The 21,884-nt window shown below is 38.0% G+C and overlaps 2 protein-coding genes and 1 long non-coding RNA gene across 3 annotated transcripts; 2 read left to right on the top strand and 1 right to left on the bottom strand.

Moving 5' to 3' along the window:
- Positions 1-208: 208 nt before the first annotated feature.
- Positions 209-9,003, top strand: LOC149737323 (myosin-6-like). The gene is made up of 38 exons (XM_089873901.1): positions 209-227; positions 278-412; positions 476-582; positions 662-805; positions 867-1,023; positions 1,215-1,242; positions 1,314-1,410; positions 1,490-1,582; positions 1,650-1,713; positions 1,787-1,885; positions 1,955-2,058; positions 2,126-2,264; positions 2,361-2,479; positions 2,540-2,689; positions 2,756-2,926; positions 2,998-3,171; positions 3,227-3,359; positions 3,431-3,536; positions 3,600-3,773; positions 3,861-3,984; positions 4,047-4,183; positions 4,258-4,513; positions 4,577-4,819; positions 4,878-5,054; positions 5,128-5,508; positions 5,579-5,716; positions 5,798-6,032; positions 6,094-6,242; positions 6,311-6,477; positions 6,535-6,718; positions 6,797-6,962; positions 7,081-7,321; positions 7,393-7,585; positions 7,642-7,971; positions 8,039-8,209; positions 8,284-8,484; positions 8,549-8,689; positions 8,813-9,003. The coding sequence occupies exons 2-37, from the start codon at positions 319-321 to the stop codon at positions 8,687-8,689; spliced, it is 5,787 nt and encodes a 1,928-aa protein (XP_089730027.1). The 5' UTR covers positions 209-227; positions 278-318; the 3' UTR covers positions 8,813-9,003.
- Positions 9,004-10,699: 1,696 nt separating this feature from the next.
- LOC149737322 (uncharacterized) lies at positions 10,700-14,956 on the top strand. The gene is made up of 2 exons (XR_016384554.1): positions 10,700-10,924; positions 12,687-14,956. It is a non-coding gene; the product is annotated as an uncharacterized LOC149737322 (long non-coding RNA).
- LOC149737321 (myosin-6-like) lies at positions 12,869-21,584 on the bottom strand. The gene is made up of 37 exons (XM_089873903.1): positions 21,391-21,584; positions 21,220-21,326; positions 20,997-21,140; positions 20,779-20,935; positions 20,560-20,587; positions 20,392-20,488; positions 20,219-20,311; positions 20,088-20,151; positions 19,916-20,014; positions 19,743-19,846; positions 19,537-19,675; positions 19,322-19,440; positions 19,112-19,261; positions 18,875-19,045; positions 18,630-18,803; positions 18,442-18,574; positions 18,265-18,370; positions 18,028-18,201; positions 17,835-17,958; positions 17,636-17,772; positions 17,306-17,561; positions 17,000-17,242; positions 16,765-16,941; positions 16,313-16,693; positions 16,105-16,242; positions 15,789-16,023; positions 15,579-15,727; positions 15,350-15,516; positions 15,109-15,292; positions 14,865-15,030; positions 14,506-14,746; positions 14,243-14,435; positions 13,857-14,186; positions 13,619-13,789; positions 13,353-13,553; positions 13,148-13,288; positions 12,869-12,975 (listed from the first exon to the last, which is right to left on the bottom strand). Exons 1-36 carry the CDS (start codon positions 21,482-21,484, stop codon positions 13,148-13,150), a joined length of 5,787 nt encoding a protein of 1,928 aa, XP_089730029.1. The 5' UTR covers positions 21,485-21,584; the 3' UTR covers positions 12,869-12,975.
- Between the last annotated feature and the right edge of the window lie 300 nt (positions 21,585-21,884).

Genomic DNA, 21,884 nt, shown 5'->3' with positions numbered 1-21,884 from the left:
TTTACCAAGTCATTCTAATATTAAATAGCATATATTTGTTTTACAGATATTGCAATTCATTCAATACTTTGCTGGAGAGCGTCGATGGCGTTGATGGTTTTAACAGAATTGCAGCTGCGTTTAGACATGGTAGGTGACAATGAGTTGGCTTTATAAAACAAGTAACATAAGGTGTTTGAATTACAATTGTTTTGTGCGATCTCAGGCACAGTGACTACATTTATAAAGTATATTTAATATCTTTTTTTCCACAAATTATTAATAATATTTATTTTAGATTTTCCAAACTGCTAGAATTCCCATAATTACTTTGCCAAGATGTCGTTCGATTACGAAGCATGCCAAGATGCAGCCCAGTACCTCCGGTTGAGCCGAGAGAAAATTATTGAAAACCAAACTCAGAAACCGGACGGTAAGTTCGTTAGGATTGTCTGTCTAGTTCGAGAGAGCATTCTGTTTAAATGAAAACTTTTAGGCAAGAAGTATGTTTGGTTCCCGGACAAAGCTGAGGCTTATGTGAAAGGAGAACTTATCAAGACCGAGAAAGGAAAATGTACGATAAAGTCAATCGATGAGGGAAAGGTAAAGCACGCAACTCTGACATACGATAAGAATGTTACAAAAAACCTTGCGGGCTTTTGAAATATTGCCTACTTACCAGGAAATGACAGTGAAGGAAGACGACCTACAGGAGATGAATCCGCCTCGATATGAGAAATGCGAAGACATGGCCGGCATGACCTTCCTAAACGAAGCCAGCGTTCTTAACAATCTTCGATCCCGATACGAATCTTTCATGATCTACGTACGTCTGCTAATATATTTGATAACCTAAACATATGCCTTACAAGACATTATTTGATTAGACGTATTCCGGTCTCTTCTGCGTGACTGTTAACCCGTACAAGATGTTGCCCGTATACGCTCCGTACGTGATTGCTGCTTACAAGGGAAAGCGACGAACTGAGATGCCTCCCCACCTTTATTCCATCGCTGATAACGCTTACACCGAGATGTTGATGAGTAAGTTTAGACTATACCAAACAATTTTATACGGAAACGAAATTATTAAAAAAGTGAAACTGTCTTTTTGTTGGTATATTATTCCTTGCTATGTCTAATTAATTTATCAACGTTTGATACGAGAAGTACCGATTGGTTTGAATCTTTATAAACTTTTTCTTATCAAATAATAAACGTAAATATATTTTCAGACCGGGAAAACCAATCTATGCTGATCACGTAAGTATTTTGACGCTGGCTTACATGTTAATAAAGGTAATATTTAATGTTAACACTGATGTGTTTTACAGAGGAGAGTCTGGTGCAGGTAAGACTGTCAACACAAAGAAAGTTATTCAGTATTTCGCTTTGGTTGCCGCCTTTGGAGCTGCTCAAGATGACGGAAAGGTAAAATTTAAATCGATTATAGATTCGATAAAGTATATTGGGTTTTAGATTAAACATCCCCATTTAAATACATTCATAGGGAACACTTGAAGATCAAATCGTTCAATGTAACCCAGCTATGGAGGCTTTCGGTAACGCTAAGACTGTAAGAAACGACAACTCTTCCCGATTCGTAAGTAGATACTTAAATATTGGAGGTGTCACAAAATGATGTGTTTAATAACATGTTTAACTTCCAGGGTAAGTTTATCCGAATTCACTTCGGCAGCACTGGTCTTCTTGCGTCAGGAGATATTGAACATTGTAAGTTAATATCTTTGTTTATCTTACCGTATCTGAAAATACAAAGTTGCTTACGCCATTTGTAACAACGCAGACCTGCTTGAAAAATCTCGTGTGATCTACCAACAAGAGGGTGAAAGAAACTACCACATCTTTTACCAGATCATTTCTGGATCCAAACCAGAACTTATCGGTAAGTAATGTATATAAAAACACAGCCAATATTTACATGACGTGTATAACATATTCCAACGCCCCACAGATCAACTGCTGGTAACCAAGGATCCATACGATTACAAATCCATTTCTCAGGGCGTTGTATCCGTCGATAACTTAGATGATGGTGCAGAATTGTTGCTTACAGACGTAAGTACAAACATGAACAAATACATTCATATATTGCAAAAGATCTTATTTTGATTACCCATGGCAGGATGCTTTCCGTGTACTCGGTTTCAACCAAGAAGAGATCACCGGAATTTACCGAATCATGGCTGGTATTATGCACCAACAGAATATGAAGTTCAAGAACAAACAGCGAGAAGAACAAGCAGAACCTGACGGCACTGAAGGTTATTTAAAACATAATATGTTGTAAATATTAATTTTTTCAAGTTGATCTATAAAGAAAAAAACGAATCCTTTAACTTTGAAACATTTTACTACAGATGCCGACAAAGTTGCTTATCTCTTCGGTCTGAACTCTGCCGACTTTATCAAATACATTTGCCACCCTCGTGTAAAGGTCGGAAACGAATATGTTACCAAGGGGCAATCTTGCAACCAGGTAAAGTATAAAAAAGTTGTCAAACCGAAAGTGCGTTTTAATAAATAAAACTACGTACAGGTGAGCTATGGTATGGGAGCTCTCAGCAAAGGTTTGTTCGGTCGTCACTTTGATTGGTTGGTCAAACTTATCAACCAAACTCTGAGTACCAAACTACCAAGAAGTTTCTTTATCGGTGTGCTGGATATTGCTGGTTTTGAAATTTTCGACGTAAGTAAAATATTTTGAGTTGAAGGAAAGGATTGAAACGTTGCATTAACCTAACACTATACACAGAGCAACAGCTTCGAGCAACTGTGTATTAACTTCACAAACGAAAAGCTTCAACAATTCTTCAATCATCACATGTTCGTATTGGAACAAGAAGAATACAAGAAAGAAGGAATTGATTGGGTTTTCATCGATTTTGGAATGGACTTGGCTGCTTGCATTGAACTTATCGAAAAGGTGAATTTTAAACAAAATAAAACCGAGCATAATCTGTAAAAATATACTTATATTCGTTTAAACAATTTTAGCCCCTTGGAATTATGTCAATTCTTGAAGAAGAATGCATGTTTCCGAAAGCATCCGATGATACATTCAAAGACAAGTTATACCAGAACCATCTGGGCAAGAGCAAGGCTTTCGGAAAACCAGTAAAGAAGACAAAATACGAAGCTCACTTCGAACTTTACCATTATGCTGGAACCGTAAGTCAAATTATAAACTGAATAATGTCGGTTTATTTAAAACATCACATTACAGGTGGCATACAACATTTGCGGATGGTTAGAAAAGAACAAGGATCCACTGAACAACAGTGTCGTCGATCTTTACAAGAAAGCATCATTAAAACTGATGCAAACCATCTGGGAAGGATATGTAAGCCCAGAGGAAGGTTTGTTAACATCCCAATCATATTGAAAACATCAATCGATAGAATTAAACGATGATTAATTGATTTTACAGCTGCAAGTGGTGGTGGTAAAGGAGGAAAGAGAAAGAAGGGCGGTTCCTTCATGACTGTTTCATCTCTCCACAGACAGTCACTTAACAGTCTCATGACCAATCTACGGTTAGTTCTTATGTCTCATATCAGAAAATATGGGTCTAACACACATATATATTACACTGTTAGATCGACTGCACCGCATTTCGTGCGTTGTCTTATTCCTAACGAACGAAAATGCCCGGGAGAGATGGAATCCCACTTGGTACTTCACCAGCTTCGTTGCAACGGTGTACTGGAAGGTATTCGTATCTGCAGAAAAGGTTTCCCAAACAGAGTTCCGTATGGAGACTTTAAGCAGAGGTATAAACAACATTGGGTTGGCTCTATTAATATTGTTTGTACTAATGTACTTTGATTTGTTCTATATACCAACGATAATGTTCACAGATACCGAATTTTGAACCCTAATGCCGCTCCGGAAGGTCAATTCATGGATAGTAAGAAAGCATCAGAGAAGTTACTTGGTAGTATTGACATCGACCATGAGTCGTACAAGCTTGGTCATACTAAGGTAAGAGAAGAGCGACCGCGATTTGGGAATACCTGAACAAAATCACAACGTGAATCATCCAGGTTTTCTTCCGAGCTGGTATGATTGGTAGATTGGAAGAGATGAGAGACAACAAGTTGGCATCTATCTTCAAACTTCTCCAAGCTCGTATGAGAGGAATGCTTATGAGAAAAGAATATCAAAAGATGATTGAAAGAAGGTAAAATGTTACGAGTTTCAGATGAATTGAATTATAAACCAACATACCCATTAACAAAACCATCCCGTCTGCAGACAAGCATGTCGAATCATCCAATCCAACTTACGAGCATTCTTCGGAATGGCGAACTGTGAGTGGATGAAGCTCATGTTTAAGATCAAACCTCTTCTGAAGACTGCCGAATCCGCTAAGGAGCTTGAAGAAATGGAGAAAGAGTTTGCTGAAACTAAAGTCAACTTGGAAAAGGAAACCAAGCGAAGAAAGGAATTGGAAGAGATGCAAGTCTCCTTTATTCAAGAAAAGAATGATCTTGTTATGCAATTGCAAGCGGTAAGCATATATCTAGTTGCACACACCTTGATAAAACGAATGTTTATCATGTTTACATTGCAGCAACAAGATCAAATTGATGACGGTGAGGATCGATGCGACCAACTTATCAAGACCAAGGTTGAATTGGACGGAAAGATCAAAGAACTGACTGAAAGATTAGAAGATGAAGAAGAGCTCAATAATGAGTTGGTATCAAAGAAGAGAAAACTTGAAGATGAATGTTCAGAGTTGAAAAAAGATATCGATGATCTTGAGATAACTTTGGCTAAAGTTGAAAAGGAGAAGCACGCAACTGAGAACAAGGTAAGAACTTTTGTTATTAGGTTTTCAAAACGCACTCACAACTTATTTGCGTCTTAAGCTGAAAAATCTACAAGAAGAGTTGGCAACACAAGATGAACAGATCGCTAAGCTCCAAAAAGAAAAGAAAGCTTTACAGGAAGCTCATCAACAAACTCTTGATGATCTCCAATCAGAAGAGGACAAAGTCAACAGCTTGACCAAACAAAAAGCCAAACTTGAACAACAAGTTGACGATGTAAGTAACTAATTATTCGGAAGAAAAAATAATATAATACAAGCATAAAACAAAACTAAACTCCGTGTTTTAGTTGGAAGCTTCTCTTGAACAAGAAAAGAAACTTCGTATGGAGCTTGAGCGAACCAAGAGGAAGTTGGAGGGTGATCTTCGACTTACTCAAGAAACCGTTATGGATCTTGAGAATGATAAGCAACGTCTTGAGGAAAAACTTAAGAAACAAGAATTCGAGTACAGTCAGCTTGCCACTAAGCTAGAAGACGAGCAAGCTCTTGTGTCTCAACTTCAAAAGAAGATCAAGGAGCTTCAAGCAAGAATTGAAGAGCTCGAAGAGGAATTGGAAGCAGAAAGAGCAGCTCGTGCTAAGGTTGAGAAGCAAAGAGCTGATCTCTCTCGAGAATTGGAAGAATTGAGCGAACGACTTGAAGAAGCTGGAGGTGCAACTGCTGCTCAGGTTTGTTTTGGCAATAGTAGTCATGTTTATTGGCGAAATTGGAATGTTTAATAATTTAAATGTTCAACAGATCGAGTTGAACAAACGACGTGAGGCCGAATTCGCCAAATTGCGCCGTGAACTTGAAGAATCGAATTTGGGACATGAAGCTACCGTTTCAACTTTGAGAAAGAAAAATGCTGACACCTCATCTGAAATGAGTGAACAGGTATTTTCGTTAAGTAATGTTGTGTGTTGTTGAAATATGCCTCGTTAAATTATATTTATTGATTTATTTTACAATCCCAAGATCGACAACTTGCAACGAGTGAAACAAAAGCTTGAGAAAGAAAAGAGTGAAATGAAGATGGAGATTGATGACCTCGCCTCTAACGTGGAGAGCGTTACTAAAGCTAAACTTAACTACGAGAAAATGGCTAGGAACCTTGAGGAACAATTAAATGAAACAAAGATGAAGAACGATAACTTTACCAAGGAAGTTAACGAGTTGAACGCAGCTAAAGCTCGTCTCTCTTCTGAGAATGGTGGGTTCAATAGATTTATTAATATTTTACGATTTTGTTGCTATAACAAGTGAACGTTCAGGTGAATTTGGTCGACAACTTGAGGAACGTGAGCACTTGATGGCGCAACTTACTCGAAGTAAAAACAGTTCGTCTCAGCAAATTGATGAGTTGAAACGAGTTGTTGAAGAAGAGACCAAAGCTAAAGCCGCATTGGCACACGCTGTTCAGGTAATAATTATACCTATCTTGGTTTGAAATAAATTCATAAAATGCTGACATTGTCAAACTTCTCTCAGGCTTCTCGACACGACAACGACCTCTTGCGGGAACAATACGAAGAAGAACAAGAAGCGAAAGCTGAACTTCAGAGAGCATTATCAAAAGCAAATGCTGAAGTTGCTCAATGGAGAAACAAATACGAAACTGATGCGATCCAACGAACCGAAGAATTGGAAGAAGCAAAGTAAGTTGAGATGAGAAAATAACTTGAAGCAAGACTTATCTATTCGATAATTACCAGGAAAAAGCTTGCCATTCGTCTTCAAGAGGCTGAAGAACAGGTTGAAGCAATGCAAGCCAAAGCATCCAGTCTCGATAAGACCAAGAACAGACTGCAGAGCGAACTTGAAGATTTGACCATCGATTTGGAAAAATCCAACTCCGCTGCTGCTGCTTTAGATAAAAAGCAACGAAACTTTGACAAGGTGAATGGTTTGGACACGAAATGTTGTCAGCCATGGAGACATATAGATTTAACCATCCGTATATATGATTTTCGTTAGATTCTTGCTGAACATAAACAAAAAGCAGAAGAGATTCAAGTTGAGCTCGAACAATCGCAAAAGGAAGCCAGAAGTCTTTCAACCGAATTGTTCAAAATGAAGAACGCTTACGAAGAATCTCTTGACGCTCTTGAAACCGTAAAGAGGGAAAACAAGAACTTGCAAGGTTAGCAACGAAACTGTTTCGAAAACTGATACTGTTAAGATAAACTTACACGTAAACAATGTTTAACTCATATGTAAGCAATGTTTTACTCATATGTAAACAATGTTTAATTATCCAGAGGAAATTGCTGACCTCACCGATCAACTTGGAGAAGGGGGCAAGAGCATTCATGAACTCGAGAAAGCAAAGCGAACGCTCGAACATGAACGAAACGAGATGCAGTCAGCCCTTGAAGAGGCAGAAGGAGCTATTGAAGGTGAAGAATCAAAGGTTCTTCGTCTCCAGGTTGAGTTGGCGCAAATCAAACAAGAATTTGAACGACGACTTGCTGAGAAGGAAGAGGAAGTTGACAACCAGCGGTAAGTTAATCAGAGTTTAAACTAAAATAGATAAAGCGTTTTCTGTTATAACGATATTTTTCTTCTTATAGCCGCAACCAACAGCGATCAATTGAATCAATGCAAACCACTCTTGATTCCGAGAGTAAGGCCAGACAAGAAGCTGTAAGGATCAAAAAGAAGATGGAGGGAGATCTTAATGATCTAGAAATCCAACTTGGTCACGCCAACCGACAAGCATCTGAAGCGCAAAAACAAGCCAAGTCTATTCAATCCCATGTTAAGGTAAAGATACAACGTTAATTTTTATGTAATCGATTTGACCAACGCATTTTGTGCAGGATCTTGAAATGCAAGTGGATGAAGCTCAACGTCATGCTGAAGATCTTCAAGAACAATCAGCTGTGATTGAACGACGAGGAAACCTTCTTACTGCTGAGATAGAGGAGCTCAGATCTGCTCTTGAACAAGCAGAAAGAGGACGCAAGTTGGCTGAGACCGAACTTCTTGAAAGCAGCGAACGTTCTAACCTACTCCACACACAAAACACTGCTCTTATCAACCAGAAGCGAAAGTTGGAAGGAGAACTTCAAACCATGCAAGGAGAGGTTGAGGAATCAATTCAAGAACAAAGGAATGCTGAAGACAAAGCTAAAAAGGCGATCGTTGATGTAAGTACACATCGCCTTGTAGTTTATAAGATGAGGAAACAAATTAAAACTTTTATTCTTGACACAGGCTGCTACCATGGCCGAAGAATTGAAGAAAGAGCAAGATCTGTCATCTCATTTGGAGCGAATGAAGAAGAACATGGAACAAACCGTTAAAGATCTTCAACAACGACTTGATGAAGCTGAAAACATCGCACTCAAGGGAGGCAAGAAACAAGTGCAAAAACTTGAGACCAGAGTAAGTTTAACTGCATCGTTATATACGCGGTATACTCGTGAACAAATACAGTTCATAACGTTCGCTTGGTTCAGATTCGTGAACTTGAGAACGAACTTGACTCGGAGCAGCGTCGCAACGGTGACTCAGTGAAAAGCCAACGAAAAGTGGAACGACGATTGAAGGAAGTGACGTACCAGGGTGAAGAAGACAAGAAGAACTTAACACGCATCCAGGATCTTGTTGATAAACTCCAGATCAAAGTGAAAACATACAAGCGACAAGCCGAGGAAGCGGTAAATTGAAGACATTAGACATGCGATTTTATTTAATGTCTTAATTCATGTTTGTTCGTTATAGGAGGAACAAGCCAACACAAACTTGAGCAAATACCGCAAACTCCAGCACGAATTGGACGATGCAGAAGAGCGAGCAGAGATGGCAGAATCGCAACTTAACAAGATGAGATCCAAGGCACGTGATACAAAGGGGGAGAAATAGGTAAATATGGTTTACCGATAATATTTAAGTCGTGGTATCTTTCGTGATCAAATTTACAACGATAAATATTTTCAGTCTAAAGCGAATTTGCAACTTCACGTTTAAAGTTTTATTTCTTTGCAGAATTTTGACTTTTCAAGAAACAAAATCGCATCAACGACCGATCTTTATATTTTTTGTTTATGACTGTGTGTGTCCGTGGATAATTTGAATGTAAACTGTTTAAAATAACTTTGCATTTATCGATGTATGTTTTTAATTATTGGTATGATTGTGTGGTTTTGTAATTGAGGCAAATAAAAAACATAAAACAACCTTCCTGTTGCTGTTATTGTCCAAACACGCATAACTTAATTTATAGTAAACTAATTTTAATTGTTTGTCTGGGCGACTTCAACCCGCGTACCGCGGGGTAAGATAAATACCGTTTTCACATAAAATTCAAAACGACAAAAGCACATCTCTAAACACCAACGCTTCCGAACCACAATGACGTCACAAAACGATTTATAAACATGATGGCCGCCAAAACAAACAAGTTTGAACCGGGTACATCGATCAATACCAGCTTATACCTGTCATATACCTTATTAGTTTAGAAACTTCTTACCTTCAAGTTTAATGAATGCGTTATTGTCGCCGAGGCTTGCGTTAAAATTATTTGGTCTTCAATGTTAAAAGTACGCCTTCCTTTTTTAAATGAGTTAGCAATATACGTACCGTACTGCTCATATGTTTCAAGCTTGTATAAAACTAATCGCTTGGATTGGTTGTTACGCTTCATTGGTTTCCTCATTTCTCTTTTTCGCTACTCCGCATATTTTTACCTTGATTGTCAATTGTTTTGAATGTACATTTGTACAGCCTGCATATTTTCAGTCAGTTGATCGTCCTCCTCCCAACGTTGCCGTTGTTGAATTCTTAACGCGTGTCACGTGGGTGGTTGCAGGCAAAGTTAGTATAGACCAAGTTAGGAAACGGATTGTAAAACAAAGAGTATTGTTATCCATTGTCTCGCGTCTATGACGTCATAGTCGTCACCATTACGGAGCCCACGGCATAGCATTTTATCATTGCTGGGTGCTGTTTTTCGTTTAAATATTGCGATTTTTTTAAACTAAGCACTTCTGCGCGTAAAAATGGCTTTCTACTAATGTTATATCTTATCACAATAATAAACCTCACAAAAATAATCAACTTTTATTGAACACTCAATCGATTAAAGAGTAAAAATACAGAAAATATCAGGTTTACTAACCAAAAACATAAAAGAACATGTTTAAAATATAAAAATACAAACAAAAATAACATTACCATAAATACAAACGCATAACATTACCATAAACTGGTGTATCTAGCTGCAGTTTTGCATGTAAATTGCCGTGATTTTACTTTTTGGCTCACAAACTTAACACGTATACCCGGCAACGAAACTTAAGGTATCTGTGTAAAATTTGCCTAATATCGAAGTGACATTGAGGAAAACAATACTAAGTTACTATTTTTGGTCCTCCGCTTGAATTAGTAAGCTACCTTTTCTGCGTTACGGGTCTTTATGAAATCGAAAAACGCGAACACCTTATCTGCTAGTACTTAAGCAGTTTGGAGCTGCATGTCCACTCATTTTGGATTATAAATGTAGTAAAGAATGGCTCTGTAGATTCGTAGGTATGATCTTATACTATTATGTAAACTAAGCTGATTGCTGCTAGTCTTAATCGCCAACGTAAAGTACCCTGTTAAACCACACTGTACGCCGAAAACCAGTCAAAATATCAATTTACTTCACATTAATTCCTAGATTTAATATTATATAACAAGATTTATATTAGAAATTATATTTTAAATGTTAAAACAACCGCTATACGTGATTTCTAGCTTTGTATCGCTTACAAGAACTAAATAAACACATGCCGACCATGCATTTGTATAGGCGATTCATCCTCTGTGGGCTCCGTAATGGCGGACACGAGCGCCGTTTCCTAACTTGGTCTATACTAACTTTGGTTGCAGGCACTTGACAAATGTTGTGAAAAACGCGTGAGTTCTCTCAGCGCTGCAGTGTACAGCCACCAGCTAGATGTTTGTACTTCCCGCATCAGTTAGTACAGTAAGCGGTTTATTGTTGTTCATGAGAGGTTAGATAGAAATTTTAAAGGTAAAGGAATAAGATTTTGAGTAGCAGATTGGTGGATCGTTAGTACAGTGTGTAACTTAGTGGTTAAACCTATACTGGTAAGTGACTCAACAGTGATAACGCCCGCCATTTTGTCTGTGTCACAGCAAACTATCCTTGAGCAGTTCAAGGGATAACTTATTTAGGTGTGTGGTCTATAAACTATAACGTCGAAGTTTAGAATTTGGATTTGTTTGTATCAAACAATGTTAATATAGGTTAACATTGGTATCAACTATAATAGGCATGTTTTATAACTAAGGTAAAAATCAACTTTTTGATCAGTCCGGCGCCGTTGCTTAGTGGTTTAGGCCGAAGTTAGTAGAAACAATTAGGCAACGCATTGTAAATGTGTCTTGTTTTCCATTGTCGCGCGTCTGTGACGTCGTGGTCGCCGCCATTACGGATCCCAAGGCATGGCATTTTAATATTGCTGGGTGCTGCTTTTCGTCTAAATATTGCGAATTTTAAGAACCAAACACTTCTGTGCGTAAAAATTACTTTATACTAACGTTATATTTTATCACAATAATAAAACTCACATAAATATTAACTTTTATTAAACATTCAATGGATTAAAGGTTATAGTATTAAGTATACCAACCAAAAACATAAAAGAACATGTTTAAAATATTAAAATACAAACAAAAACGCATAACATTAACATATACTGGTGTATCTAACTGCAGTTTTGCATGTAAATTGCCGTGATTTAACTTTTTGGCTCAAAAAATTAACACGTATACCCGGCAACGAAATTTAAAGTATTTTGTAAAATTTTCCCAATATCGAAGTGACATTGAGGAAAACAATACTAAGTTACTATTTTTAGTCCTCTCATTAAAATAATGATAATAATAATCCACCCTTTCCACGTTTATGAAATCGAAAAACGCGAACACCTTATCTGCTAGTACTTAAGCGGTTTGGAGCTGCATGTCCACTCATGTTGGATTATAAATGTAGTAAACAACAGCAGGGTGGGGGAAGACGGGACACCTTTAGCACATAATATCCAACTATCCTGATCGTGTTTTAAACAATTAACAACGGTCTATGGGTGTCGTGAGGATACTTTTTCTCTGTTTACTACCAAATTGGAATATAAAATAGAATGAAACTGTGTCCCATATTCCCCCACCCTACTATGTAATGGTTCTGTAGATTCGTAGGTATGATCATATACTAATATGTAAATTAAACTGATTGCTGCTAGTAATAATCGTTAACGTAATTTGTTGGTTTAGGCGTATGCAAACCAAAGTGTCTTCGGTTTGATGCATTAATACTGATTGGTGTATGTGTGACACTCAACGGACATTGCTCCAACCCAGCGGTCAATAATGGGTTTCCAAATTGTAAGCCATATCAGTTAAAATTCATAAGTAGCGTGGGGGAAGATGGGACACCTTTTCATTCTATTTTCTCATTCCATTTGGTAGTAAACAAAGAACAATCAAAACATTACAAAACTGTATTCTTACGGCTCCCATAAACTGCTGTTGATTGTTTAAAACACGATCAGGAATCATTCATTTAAATAGTCTTAGGTAATTGCGTCTACCAGCTAGAGAGCAACATCAGTTGTTATAAAAAGTTTTTTTGTTGGTCGCCAATTTGAACAACCCATTAGCGACCACTGGGTTGAATCATTTGCCGTTATAAGTGTCTTGCCCAAGGACATACCGTAACAATGGTAGCGGCGACCAGCCTTGACTCATAACCTTTTAATCTTTGTCCAGTAACACTGACTAAAATGAAATTTTATTCTCACTAAATTCCTAACTAAGCGTCTATTTATACTGTTCACTCTTGTTTTAGAAACTTCAACCGCGAGTTCTTTGGTTTGTTGATTTGGCTGCGATTTACATTCTCGTGTTTTATGAGGTAAGTCTTACGCATTGCTAGATATTATGATATGGTTTGTTAATACTTTGTTAAAAGTCATGTTAGAATAGTTGTTCTATACTATTACGTTGATGTTAAAGCATGAGCTGGGAGTCTTTTGTTTTTGATTTTATTTGCCTCAATTACAAAACAACATACTTATATCACATTGATATAAATATAGATTCGGTGATTGTGTTTCGTTCGTTGAGGGGCGAAATATCTGTAACATAAAACTTGGTATATTACGGGATTTAAAATATCCAGGGTTGATTTTTATAAAAGCAGCGAGTAGATTATTAATGCACTTTAACAAAAAAGTCTGAGAATTTAGTGATGTGGTTAATGTTGCGGTTGAAGCTGAATGCGTGACTGTTTATTATTTCAATGTTTACCTATTTCTCCCCCTTTGTATCACGTGCCTTGGATCTCATCTTGTTAAGTTGCGATTCTGCCATCTCTGCTCGCTCTTCTGCATCGTCCAATTCGTGCTGGAGTTTGCGGTATTTGCTCAAGTTTGTGTTGGCTTGTTCCTCCTATAACGAACAAACATGAATTAAGACATTAAATAGAATCGCATGTCTAATGTCTTCAATTTACCGCTTCCTCGGCTTGTCGCTTGTATGTTTTCACTTTGATCTGGAGTTTGTCAACAAGATCCTGGATGCGTGTTAAGTTCTTCTTGTCTTCTTCACCCTGGTACGTCACTTCCTTCAATCGTCGTTCTACTTTTCGTTGGATTTTCACTGAGTCACCGTTGCGACGTTGCTCCGAGTCAAGTTCGTTCTCAAGTTCACGAATCTAAACCAAGTGAACGTTATGAACTATATTCGTTCATGAGTATATAACGATGCAGTTAAACTTACTCTGGTCTCAAGTTTTTGCACTTGTTTCTTGCCTCCCTTGAGTGCGATGTTTTCAGCTTCATCAAGTCGTTGTTGAAGGTCTTTAACGGTTTGTTCCATGTTCTTCTTCATTCGCTCCAAATGAGATGACAGATCTTGCTCTTTCTTCAATTCTTCGGCCATGGTAGCAGCCTATGTCAAGAATAAAAGTTTTAATTTGTTTCCTCATCTTATAAACTACAAGGCGATGTGTACTTACATCAACGATCGCCTTTTTAGCTTTGTCTTCAGCATTCCTTTGTTCTTGAATTGATTCCTCAACCTCTCCTTGCATGGTTTGAAGTTCTCCTTCCAACTTTCGCTTCTGGTTGATAAGAGCAGTGTTTTGTGTGTGGAGTAGGTTAGAACGTTCGCTGCTTTCAAGAAGTTCGGTCTCAGCCAACTTGCGTCCTCTTTCTGCTTGTTCAAGTGCAGATCTGAGCTCCTCTATCTCAGCAGTAAGAAGGTTTCCTCGTCGTTCAATCACAGCTGATTGTTCTTGAAGATCTTCAGCATGACGTTGAGCTTCATCCACTTGCATTTCAAGATCCTGCACAAAATGCGTTGGTCAAATCGATTACATAAAAATTAACGTTGTATCTTTACCTTAACATGGGATTGAATAGACTTGGCTTGTTTTTGCGCTTCAGATGCTTGTCGGTTGGCGTGACCAAGTTGGATTTCTAGATCATTAAGATCTCCCTCCATCTTCTTCTTGATCCTTACAGCTTCTTGTCTGGCCTTGCTCTCGGAATCAAGAGTGGTTTGCATTGATTCAATTGATCGCTGTTGGTTGCGACTATAAGAAGAAGAATATCGTTATAACTGAAACGCTTTATGTATTTTAGTTTAAACTGTGATTAACTTACCGCTGGTTGTCAACTTCTTCTTCCTTCTCAGCAAGTCGTCGTTCAAATTCTTGTTTAATTTGCGCCAACTCAACCTGGAGACGAAGAACCTTTGATTCTTCACCTTCAATAGCTCCTTCTGCCTCTTCAAGGGCTGACTGCATCTCGTTTCGTTCATGTTCGAGCGTTCGCTTTGCTTTCTCGAGTTCATGAATGCTCTTGCCCCCTTCTCCAAGTTGATCGGTGAGGTCAGCAATTTCCTCTGGATAATTAAACATTGTTTACATATGAGTAAAACATTGCTTACATATGAGTTAAACATTGTTTACGTGTAAGTTTATCTTAACAGTATCAGTTTTCGAAACAGTTTCGTTGCTAACCTTGCAAGTTCTTGTTTTCCCTCTTTACGGTTTCAAGAGCGTCAAGAGATTCTTCGTAAGCGTTCTTCATTTTGAACAATTCAGTTGAAAGACTTCTGGCTTCCTTTTGCGATTGTTCGAGCTCAACTTGAATCTCTTCTGCTTTTTGTTTATGTTCAGCAAGAATCTAACGAAAATCATATATACGGATGGTTAAATCTATATGTCTCCATGGCTGACAACATTTCGTGTCCAAACCATTCACCTTGTCAAAGTTTCGTTGCTTTTTATCTAAAGCAGCAGCAGCGGAGTTGGATTTTTCCAAATCGATGGTCAAATCTTCAAGTTCGCTCTGCAGTCTGTTCTTGGTCTTATCGAGACTGGATGCTTTGGCTTGCATTGCTTCAACCTGTTCTTCAGCCTCTTGAAGACGAATGGCAAGCTTTTTCCTGGTAATTATCGAATAGATAAGTCTTGCTTCAAGTTATTTTCTCATCTCAACTTACTTTGCTTCTTCCAATTCTTCGGTTCGTTGGATCGCATCAGTTTCGTATTTGTTTCTCCATTGAGCAACTTCAGCATTTGCTTTTGATAATGCCCTCTGAAGTTCAGCTTTCGCTTCTTGTTCTTCTTCGTATTGTTCCCGCAACAGGTCGTTGTCGTGTCGAGAAGCCTTTTTTGGCAATGTCAGCATTTTATGAATTTATTTCAAACCAAGATAGTTAAAAAAATTACCTGAACAGCGTGTGCCAATGCGGCTTTAGCTTTGGTCTCTTCTTCAACAACTCGTTTCAATTCATCAATTTGCTGAGACGAACTGTTTTTACTTCGAGTAAGTTGCGCCATCAAGTGCTCACGTTCCTCAAGTTGTCGACCAAATTCACCTGAACGTTCACTTGTTATAGCAACACAATCGTGAAATATTAATAGATCTATTAAACCCACCATTCTCAGAGGAGAGACGAGCTTTAGCTGCGTTCAACTCGTTAACTTCCTTGGTAAAGTTATCGTTCTTCATCTTTGTTTCATTTAATTGTTCCTCAAGGTTCCTAGCCATTTTCTCGTAGTTAAGTTTAGCTTTAGTAACGCTCTCCACGTTAGAGGCGAGGTCATCAATCTCCATCTTCATTTCACTCTTTTCTTTCTCAAGCTTTTGTTTCACTCGTTGCAAGTTGTCGATCTTGGGATTGTAAAATAAATCAATAAATATAATTTAACGAGGCATATTTCAACAACACACAACATTACTTAACGAAAATACCTGTTCACTCATTTCAGATGAGGTGTCAGCATTTTTCTTTCTCAAAGTTGAAACGGTAGCTTCATGTCCCAAATTCGATTCTTCAAGTTCACGGCGCAATTTGGCGAATTCGGCCTCACGTCGTTTGTTCAACTCGATCTGTTGAACATTTGAATTATTAAACATTCCAACTTCGCCAATAAACATGACTACTATTGCCAAAACAAACCTGAGCAGCAGTTGCACCTCCAGCTTCTTCAAGTCGTTCGCTCAATTCTTCCAATTCTCGAGAGAGATCAGCTCTTTGCTTCTCAACCTTAGCACGAGCTGCTCTTTCTGCTTCCAATTCCTCTTCGAGCTCTTCAATTCTTGCTTGAAGCTCCTTGATCTTTTTTTGAAGTTGAGACACAAGAGCTTGCTCATCTTCAAGCTTAGTGGCAAGCTGACTGTACTCGAATTCTTGTTTCTTAAGTTTTTCCTCAAGACGTTGCTTATCATTCTCAAGATCCATAACGGTTTCTTGAGTAAGTCGAAGATCACCCTCCAACTTCCTCTTGGTTCGCTCAAGCTCCATACGAAGTTTCTTTTCTTGTTCAAGAGAAGCTTCCAACTAAAACACGGGGTTAGTTTTGTTTTATGCTTGCATTATATTATTTTTCTTTTGAATAATTAGTTACTTACATCGTCAACTTGTTGTTCAAGTTTAGCTTTTTGTTTGGTCAAGCTGTTGACTTTGTCCTCTTCTGATTGGAGATCATCAAGAGTTTGTTGATGAGCTTCCTGTAAAGCTTTCTTTTCTTTTTGGAGCTTAGCGATCTGTTCATCTTGTGTTGCCAACTCTTCTTGTAGATTTTTCAGCTTATGATACAAATAAGTTGTGAGTGCGTTTTGAAAACCTAATAACAAAAGTTCTTACCTTGTTCTCAGTTGCGTGCTTCTCCTTTTCAACTTTAGCCAAAGTTATCTCAAGATCATCGATATCTTTTTTCAACTCTGAACATTCATCTTCAAGTTTTCTCTTCTTTGATACCAACTCATTATTGAGCTCTTCTTCATCTTCTAATCTTTCAGTCAGTTCTTTGATCTTTCCGTCCAATTCAACCTTGGTCTTAATAAGTTGGTCGCATCGATCCTCACCGTCATCAATTTGATCTTGTTGCTGCATTGTAAACATGATAAACATTCGTTTTATCAAGGTGTGTGCAACTAGATATATGCTTACCGCTTGCAATTGCATAACAAGATCATTCTTTTCTTGAATAAAGGAGACTTGCATCTCTTCCAACTCCTTTCTTCGCTTGGTTTCCTTTTCCAAGTTGACTTTAGTTTCAGCAAACTCTTTCTCCATTTCTTCAAGCTCCTTAGCGGATTCGGCAGTCTTCAGAAGAGGTTTGATCTTAAACATGAGCTTCATCCACTCACAGTTCGCCATTCCGAAGAATGCTCGTAAGTTGGATTGGATGATTCGACATGCTTGTCTGCAGACGGGATGGGTTTGTTAATGGGTGTGTTGGTTTATATTCGATTTCATCTGAAACTCGTAACATTTTACCTTCTTTCAATCATCTTTTGATATTCTTTTCTCATAAGCATTCCTCTCATACGAGCTTGAAGAAGTTTGAAAATAGATGCCAACTTGTTGTCTCTCATCTCTTCCAATCTACCAATCATACCAGCTCGGAAGAAAACCTGGATGATTTACGTTGTGATTTTGTTCAGGTATTCCCAAATCGCGGTCGCTCTTCTCTTACCTTAGTATGACCAAGCTTGTACGACTCATGGTCGATGTCAATACTACCAAGTAACTTCTCTGATGCTTTCTTACTATCCATGAATTGACCTTCCGGAGCGGCATTAGGGTTCAAGATTCGGTATCTGTGAACATTATCGTTGGTATATAGAACAAATCAAAGTACATTAGAGCCAACCCAATGTTGTTTATACCTCTGCTTGAAGTCTCCATACGGAACTCTGTTTGGGAAACCTTTTCTGCAGATACGAATACCTTCCAGTACACCGTTGCAACGAAGCTGGTGAAGTACCAAGTGGGATTCCATCTCTCCCGGGCATTTTCGTTCGTTAGGAATAAGACAACGCACGAAATGCGGTGCAGTCGATCTAACAGTGTAATATATATGTGTGTTAGACCCATATTTTCTGATATGAGACATAAGAACTAACCGTAGATTGGTCATGAGACTGTTAAGTGACTGTCTGTGGAGAGATGAAACAGTCATGAAGGAACCGCCCTTCTTTCTCTTTCCTCCTTTACCACCACCACTTGCAGCTGTAAAATCAATTAATCATCGTTTAATTCTATCGATTGATGTTTTCAATATGATTGGGATGTTAACAAACCTTCCTCTGGGCTTACATATCCTTCCCAGATAGTTTGCATCAGTTTTAATGATGCTTTCTTGTAAAGATCGACGACACTGTTGTTCAGTGGATCCTTGTTCTTTTCTAACCATCCGCAAATGTTGTATGCCACCTGTAATGTGATGTCTTATATAAACCGACATTATTTAGTTTCTAATTTGACTTACGGTTCCAGCATAATGGTAAAGTTCGAAGTGAGCTTCGTATTTTGTCTTCTTTACTGGTTTTCCGAAAGCCTTGCTCTTGCCCAGATGGTTCTGGTATAACTTGTCTTTGAATGTATCATCGGATGCTTTCGGAAACATGCATTCTTCTTCAAGAATTGACATAATTCCAAGGGGCTAAAATTGTTTAAACGAATATAAGTATATTTTTATAGATTATGCTCGGTTTTATTTTGTTTAAAATTCACCTTTTCGATAAGTTCAATGCAAGCAGCCAAGTCCATTCCAAAATCGATGAAAACCCAATCAATTCCTTCTTTCTTGTATTCTTCTTGTTCCAATACGAACATGTGATGATTGAAGAATTGTTGAAGCTTTTCGTTTGTGAAGTTAATACACAGTTGCTCGAAGCTGTTGCTCTGTGTATAGTGTTAGGTTAATAAAACGTTTTAATCCTTTCTTCCAACTCAAAATATTTTACTTACGTCGAAAATTTCAAAACCAGCAATATCCAGCACACCGATAAAGAAACTTCTTGGTAGTTTGGTACTCAGAGTTTGGTTGATAAGTTTGACCAACCAATCAAAGTGACGACCAAACAAACCTTTGCTGAGAGCTCCCATACCATAGCTCACCTGTACGTAGTTTTATTTATTAAAACACACTTTCGGTTTGACAACTTTTTTGTACTTTACCTGGTTGCAAGATTGCCCCTTGGTAACATATTCGTTTCCGACCTTTACACGAGGGTGGCAAATGTATTTGATAAAGTCGGCAGAGTTCAGACCGAAGAGATAAGCAACTTTGTCGGCATCTGTAGTAAAAAGTTTCAAAGTTAAAGGATTCGTTTTTTTCTTTATAGATCAACTTGAAAAAATTAATATTTACAACATATTATGTTTTAAATAACCTTCAGTGCCGTCAGGTTCTGCTTGTTCTTCTCGCTGTTTGTTCTTGAACTTCATATTCTGTTGGTGCATAATACCAGCCATGATTCGGTAAATTCCGGTGATCTCTTCTTGGTTGAAACCGAGTACACGGAAAGCATCCTGCCATGGGTAATCAAAATAAGATCTTTTGCAATATATGAATGTATTTGTTCATGTTTGTACTTACGTCTGTAAGCAACAATTCTGCACCATCATCTAGGTTATCGACGGATACAACGCCCTGAGAAATGGATTTGTAATCGTATGGATCCTTGGTTACCAGCAGTTGATCTGTGGGGCGTTGGAATATGTTATACACGTCATATAAATACTGGCTGTGTTTTTATATACATTACTTACCGATAAGTTCTGGTTTGGATCCAGAAATGATCTGGTAAAAGATGTGGTAGTTTCTTTCACCCTCTTGTTGGTAGATCACACGAGATTTTTCAAGCAGGTCTGCGTTGTTACAAATGGCGTAAGCAACTTTGTATTTTCAGATACGGTAAGATAAACAAAGATATTCACTTACAATGTTCAATATCTCCTGACGCAAGAAGACCAGTGCTGCCGAAGTGAATTCGGATAAACTTACCCTGGAAGTTAAACATGTTATTAAACACATCATTTTGTGACACCTCCAATATTTAAGTATCTACTTACGAATCGGGAAGAGTTGTCGTTTCTTACAGTCTTAGCGTTACCGAAAGCCTCCATAGCTGGGTTACATTGAACGATTTGATCTTCAAGTGTTCCCTATGAATGTATTCAAATGGGGATTGTTTAATCTGAAACCCAATATACTTTATCGAATCTATAATTGATTTAAATTTTACCTTTCCGTCATCTTGAGCAGCTCCATAGGCGGCAACCAAAGCGAAATACTGAATAACTTTCTTTGTGTTGACAGTCTTACCTGCACCAGACTCTCCTCTGTAAAACACATCAGTGTTAACATTAAATATTACCTTTATTAACATGTAAGCCAGCGTCAAAATACTTACGTGATCAGCATAGATTGGTTTTCCCGGTCTGAAAATATATTTACGTTTATTATTTGATAGGAAAAAGTTTATAAAGATTCAAACCAATCGGTACTTCTCGTATCAAACGTTGATAAATTAATTAGACATAGCAAGGAATAATATACCAACAAAAAGACAGTTTCACTTTTTTAATTATTTCGTTTCCGTATAAAATTGTTTGGTATAGTCTACACTTACTCATCAACATCTCGGTGTAAGCGTTATCAGCGATGGAATAAAGATGGGGAGGCATCTCAGTTCGTCGCTTTCCCTTGTAAGCAGCAATCACGTACGGAGCGTATACGGGCAACATCTTGTACGGGTTAACAGTCACGCAGAAGAGACCGGAATACGTCTAATCAAATAATGTCTTGTAAGGCATATGTTTAGGTTATCAAATATATTAGCAGACGTACGTAGATCATGAAAGATTCGTATCGGGATCGAAGATTGTTAAGAACGCTGGCTTCGTTCAGGAAGGTCATGCCGGCCATGTCTTCGCATTTCTCATATCGAGGCGGATTCATCTCCTGTAGGTCGTCTTCCTTCACTGTCATTTCCTGGGAAGTAGGCAATATTTCAAAAGCCCGCAAGGTTTTTTGTAACATTCTTATCGTATGTCAGAGTTGCGTGCTTTACCTTTCCCTCATCGATTGACTTGATCGTACATTTTCCTTTCTCGGTCTTGATAAGTTCTCCTTTCACATAAGCCTCAGCTTTGTCCGGGAACCAAACATACTTCTTGCCTAAAAGTTTTCATTTACGCAGAATGCTCTTTCGAACTAAGACAGACAATCCTAACGAACTTACCGTCCGGTTTCTGAGTTTGGTTTTCAATAATTTTCTCTCGGCTCAACCGGAGGTACTGGGCTGCATCTTGGCATGCTTCGTAATCGAACGACATTTTTGGAGCTGATTAACTTCTGATGACCAAATGTAAAGCTTCGTCTGCTTTAGTTTGTATTTTAATAAATTTTGTTTTACTCTTGTAGTAATTGACAAACTGTAACATAGCTTTGACAGCAGGGCGCTTATATACAATGCGTGTTGTCACCTTAGATGGATAAGCAGCTGCAGAGAGCCGTCAATACTAGCGTGATAATTGCCAACTGTTGTCGCTTCATTTACCGGGGATTCTAGCAATTGCCTATAACCAAAAATATTTCTATATTTCCGCTTGAATTATCGAGTAACGGCGTTTGCCTAAAAGCTGTTTACAAATAAAATGATTTACAAATGGATATTAACCACAATTGTAAACCGATGTTAAATTTTGTTTCAATATACATATCAAAACTGCATTA

This window comes from Ciona robusta, chromosome 3 (genome assembly GCF_009617815.1).
Source record: "Ciona robusta chromosome 3, ASM961781v2".
Lineage (NCBI taxonomy): Eukaryota > Metazoa > Chordata > Ascidiacea > Phlebobranchia > Cionidae > Ciona > Ciona robusta.
This window is presented reverse-complemented; position numbering and strand designations above follow the sequence as displayed.

Excerpts from the sequence above, each read along its gene's own strand:
- LOC149737323 (XM_089873901.1), top strand. The coding sequence starts at position 319 with ATGTCGTTCGATTACGAAGCATGCCAAGATGCAGCCCAGTACCTCCGG. Across the intron at positions 1,024-1,214 it reads TTACACCGAGATGTTGATGA|ACCGGGAAAACCAATCTATG; the intron begins GTAAGTTTAGAC and ends ATATATTTTCAG. Across the intron at positions 6,033-6,093 it reads TCGTCTCTCTTCTGAGAATG|GTGAATTTGGTCGACAACTT; the intron begins GTGGGTTCAATA and ends GTGAACGTTCAG.
- LOC149737321 (XM_089873903.1), bottom strand. The coding sequence starts at position 21,484 with ATGTCGTTCGATTACGAAGCATGCCAAGATGCAGCCCAGTACCTCCGG. Across the intron at positions 20,015-20,087 it reads GTCAGGAGATATTGAACATT|ACCTGCTTGAAAAATCTCGT; the intron begins GTAAGTGAATAT and ends GTAACAACGCAG. Across the intron at positions 16,024-16,104 it reads CATCTGAAATGAGTGAACAG|ATCGACAACTTGCAACGAGT; the intron begins GTATTTTCGTTA and ends TACAATCCCAAG.